General features: G+C 31.2%; 1 protein-coding gene across 1 annotated transcript; it reads left to right on the forward strand.

Moving 5' to 3' along the window:
• Window positions 1-4138: 4138 nt before the first annotated feature.
• On the forward strand, window positions 4139-4906 carry LOC119682284. Its single transcript, XM_038095691.1, has one exon. The coding sequence runs from the start codon at window positions 4139-4141 to the stop codon at window positions 4904-4906; it is 768 nt and encodes a 255-aa protein (XP_037951619.1).
• The last annotated feature ends 765 nt before the right edge of the window (window positions 4907-5671 follow it).

Genomic DNA, 5671 nt, shown 5'->3' on the forward strand with positions numbered 1-5671 from the left:
CTAACTTTCATTACTGGGGTACGCTTACTGCTCCTTTTAATATATAAACAATATTTCGTGCTTGAAGTCAGCACAGTTTTGGGCGGGTGATTGGTGCACTAAGCGCACTGGAGCTCTTATGAAATGCAATGAAATGTTTATTTTAATGCTTTTAATTACAGTTAAAAGGAATTTTTAATGACATTTCGAGATTTGCACTCGCCGGGTTTTACGGTTGGCGATAAAGCATTTATTTTGCGAATGGCGTGTTTTTATGAAATGACATAAAAGGGTGCAAATGCCGGATTTACTGCAAAAGTGCAAACATTTAAGCAAGTCTTTAAATCAAATTGGAGAAATTATTTTAAATTGAGAGAATTAAACAGAAATTAATAAATCAATGCAGCAGCAATATAGTTGCACTTATCTTCAGCAACAAATTTCTTACAAAGTTGCAAGTCGTAGACGCAATTGTTTAAGCTGCTGCCCTTCAAAAGCTGTGAATTATATTAAAAACAAAAACTTATTGATTGCACCACTCCATCAACTTCACCTTCATACTCCTGGCAATTGTGGTAAGTGTGAATACACCTTACTCCACAAGCTGGACGCTGCTGCTTCAGGCTAATGCACAACACCAAGCGTAATGTAAAATAAATTGGATTATCCTTTGATTCATCTGCACTTACTGGGTTCCTTGTAAGTAGATACAACTAAGTGTAGGCATAATTTATGGCTTGCACATAATTCAAATACGATTTTCTGCTAAGAAACAGATACGCTGTCTGTTCTGTGTCCATGTCGTTATATGAGTATATGAGTATGTATCAATATCTGTGTGCCTGTAAGTTGTGTCATGTGTGAGGTGATAATTGCATGCGACAAATACGTCTGATTTGATTTTATGTGATATATTGTAATATCCTTTTAATATCCTTAAATATACAAACTTATTTGCAATTTGTCAATTCATTGAGGTGACTTAAGTGAAGCAAGAAAAGTGGTTAGAAGTTTGCACTGGGTAGTTGCAAGTTGAGATTTTCAAATTGCTGCATCTTGACCAAAAAATTATGAAATTTATTTTACGTACAGGATATGCTATACCCTTAGTTCACTATAACACACTTTAAACTGCTAATATAATAAATGTGCAATATTTTTGTACATTTGGAAACACTTTATCGATTTGAACAGTGACAAGTGATGATTAATGTATCTGTTTTCGATATCAATTTATATGCACTTGTGTAACGAAATACTTCGGATAAATAATATACACAATCATCCTTCTAATTTATGAAGTTAAATTATGATTTTTCATACTACAAACATAATTGCACATGTCACTGGGTAGGTACCCTGACATATCTTACATAGTGTAATTATGGTGCATTAGATTGCAGTGAATGCAATTTCGTATTCATTCGACCCACACCAGTGCAAAAGGATAATCTTTCATTTTGTGCAACATAAGTAAATAAATGCAGTTTCTATCGATAAACTTAATTATCGTCCGTAATTGTCCTTAGTTCAGCGTTCGAGATTGTTCGATTGCGGTAGTAGGGGCTGGGCAATTGTTTTGACTGGTTTGGTGGCTTCTGCTAATGCAATATTATTAATTGGCTTGAAGTGTAAATTTTCAGCTTGGTTTTTGTATTTTGACAATTTCGATATGAAAAGCATGTAAATTACTAATTTGCAATTCACTTTATCACATCAGAACACATTCGAATGGGTTATGGTACCAACTACTTGCTGTAACTCAATTATCCTTGATTATTAAGGATAATTTATTGCACTTTGATAATACTGAAAGGTGATATTCTAAAGAAATGTAAAATGGCAGGATATTAAAATTAAAACTTAACATAATTACAAGTCTGTTTAAAGGTTTGGTTTAGTCAGTCAATTTTATTTATAATTTTACAGTACATAGGATTTGTATCTACAAAATTTAAAACCCTTTAAACACTGGTGCTAAAATAATTATAGTTACCTACGGGTATATTAGAATATACGTCTATATAGGTTTTAGTATATATATACTAATATAGATGCATAATAGAAATTATATGTAATTTATAATATTAATTTTTTAACAATTGTAATCGTATAGTTGAGTTATAGATAGGTTCCTATGTACTATCTCCTATCCGTATCTAACTACCAAATTGTTCTTTGCCATGGTACATAATTGTAACTAACATAGATAATTCTTAAACGATCATAAATTAAATTAAGTAATTGAAGACATTAGATTAATTATTTAAATTAAGATGTTAAGGATTAGTTTCACTTTAGTATCTGGTTTTTGTGTTGACTGAAGAAAGGAATTTTTAAAGGTCAGAGTCAGGCTTCCAGTTACGATCATTTATGCTTGTTATTATTAAAAGACGCAATAGATTTTTTGTAGTTAGAAGTATATGTTAGCTATGATAAGTTGTATTGTACTATCAAAACATAGAAAAAATAAGTAGCTGACAAGTCACATCATAACTGATACCAGGAATTCTTTAAGGTCACATTTCAAAAGGTCTCCAGCCAACACAACTATGTACTTGTTATTATTTTAAGGTCTAACGAACGCTGCTGTAAGTATAAGCATATAATAAAACAAAGGTTATATTGCTTATCAAAAGAAAAAAATTTAAAGTAGCTGACATATAATGCACCAAAAGCCCGATTTTAAATAATATTATTAATATTTCATTAGTGCTTTTCAATAAAGTTGAACAACAATGTTAATGTTTAATTTATTACGATAAATAAAATAATCATTGGGTTTTAAAAAAAAAGTTCACCTTAAAAAATATTATCAGAATCACCCAGCATCATGTAAAACACAAACCGACTTTATAGGTCTTCCTAGGTGCACTAGTAATATGTATTGTTAATGTGAATTACAAGTTGATAATCGTAATACGTTCACCTCAATTATATCTGTGAACTTGGTATTTGAGTTCACTGATCCGTAGATGAACTTGGTATTCGAGATGTTAACTACATAAGACCAAACCCATTGGCACATACATAAATGTCTTTTGTTGTTGAGGAAGCTAACCGGTGTAGATCGGTATTCCAAACCATCGATGCGTCGAAGCAGAAGGGTACACAAAAGGAAATATTTAGATATATGGTTACTTAGAAAGAAAGAAACTGTCTACTTAAATCTCCTATACATAATTATGGATGACAAATCAAAAAGTATTGCTTTTTGATTACTAAGTCTTTGGATTAATAGTATTTCTATCAAAGTCAAGCTTGAGATATTTAGCTTTAGCTTAAGAATAAATTTGCTAAGAACATTATTATGGTAACACTAAAAAGAATAAGAGGATTTGATGCAAAAGTAGTTTCTCTGATTTAGTGTAGGAAAAAATTGATAGTGAAAGTAAGTGCAGTTATTAAAAAATTTCATGTCGTATCATTCAATTAAATATAATCCTATAGTTATCTGGGCCAAAATCCGAGAAACGTTCGAGATATTTTTGCAATATAAAGATATGTTTGTTAGTTTTTATTTTGTAATGACCTTTTTTTAGTCCTTAATGTAATACATTCTTCCAAATGATATTTTAGTATTTTTATTTTATATGGTCTATATAATGTACTTGAGCTATATAATAAACTTATATTATATTATATATTGCATACATTATATTATATATATTACATATATTATATTATGTTGAGGCTAGTTGAGTCAGTGCACCTGAGCACTTTTACTCTCTATTAACTGCGAGGTTTCTTCAAAACCCTTCTTTGCGCCTTGACTAGATTATTGTTTATCACTTCATCAGACCTCAGATCTGTATACCTCCCCGGGGAGCCTGTAACTATTCTGAGATTTGATAACGCGGTGTTGGTAAGTCTGTCAGATTTCGCAAATAATTTCAGGGCTATATCCTTTATATATGATATAATTTGCTTACTAATAATAATATATTCGTAAATTAAAATTTTGATGCATAACAAAGTTTGCTTTGAAAAATTATTAAATAAAGATAATAATGTTTTCAAACAGTTTTTCATATTCATTTTTTTTCAATTTATGTTTAGAACAAAATCCATAAACTCACAATTCTATAAACTTTCATTTTTCGTTAGATGTTTCAAAATTTTTTTATGTTACCAAATTTAAACGGAAACCGAAGGAACCATGAACTTGCATCAAAGGAAATATGGTAACCTTTGTAGTGATAATTTCAGATATAAAAATGGTCCTTCAATAGAATATAATCTGGAACAAGTTAGCTTTGTGCGGAGACTAGCTCATCGATTGCGTCTGGCTGTTTTCGAGGGAGGTTCTGATGATCCAGATGAAAATGCGGTGCTTAAAGAAGCCATACGAGCGGCAATAAGAAAGGGTATGAAAGCCACGAAAATTTCAAAAGTAATAGAGAATTTAAATAAATCTCTGAACCCTTCACGCACTCACATTGTTCAACTGCGCCTTGGATTGAAAGTTTGTGCCATCATCACTGCAAATTGTAGTTCGATGCAAAAATTAACGTCCATTTTACAACCTCTCCTGAAGCGACATAAGGCGACCTTTGATAATGTTTTGCCATTCTTCAACTACGAAAATAACATTGAGGCTATTACGTATGACAAAATTGAGCGTAATTCAGACGATTTGGCAAAGAAGTTAATAAATGATGGTCTAGCTTGTAATGCATATGCTGTGCGAGTTGTGGACTACGAAACGGGTGCTGTGAGTTTTAAGTCAAACACAGTGCAATTATCTTCTACTTGTGAAAGTCTGAAGAATATTGGTTACCAAATTTTGCATTTGTATTGCAGTTTTGCAGCAAAAGCACAAGTTCGCTTGAATGATCGGGAAAATGAGCGCTACTTTAAATTCCTTACTAAGTTACTAGAAATACCAGAAGTTCTTAAGGTTACCGATAATGTAGCTTTAAATTAATATCTCTGAAGTATTGAGATTGCTAGTATTGATTAACTTTTTTGCTTAATTTATGATTTCGTAACTAATGAACTAAAAATTTTTTGTGATTAAATTTGACTACCTTTTGTATATAATATTGTGTATATTCTGAAGTTTGTGCAAATTAAATTGTGATACTCAATTCTTTAAATCTCTGTTAATTTTAGTTTCTACGTTATACCTTTCAACCCATTGTTTATTAAAGTATATGAAACACAGGATATGAGCATTATATCATTTACTGGATAGGTTATTTTCGATTATCAGTATCAGATAAATCAATTTGATCATGTTTTTTATTATATATGTCTGTCTGGTTTTGATGACTACCACAAATCGGCCTAAAAGTCTGTAGGATAAATAGTAAAACAACACATTTTTGGTTAAATTTGACCTTATTCATCAATGTAGTTTTCTTCAAGACTTATACAATTGTGCTTCCAGTGCTTCCCTAACATTTCGATACCTCTCTAGTATTATGATTCCACTTCAACCTTAAAATATGTCTTAGTTTCGGCAACGGACTCTTCATTGGCGTGAAATTTATAACCTCTGAAACATTTTTTGAAGGTCTGTGGTAGTAATCGTTGGGTATCAAGTTTGGTGGACACAGTGGCTGTGTCAGTAATTTAATATGTAAGTCATACAATTTAGCCAACGACTTGTAACACTGAAAATATTTAAAAATATTTTTCTAAAGTATCTGTTATATGTTGCGGCTCCTGAAATGCCTTCTGTTCAGTT

This window comes from Teleopsis dalmanni, chromosome 1, assembly GCF_002237135.1.
Source record: "Teleopsis dalmanni isolate 2A chromosome 1, ASM223713v2, whole genome shotgun sequence".
Lineage (NCBI taxonomy): Eukaryota > Metazoa > Arthropoda > Insecta > Diptera > Diopsidae > Teleopsis > Teleopsis dalmanni.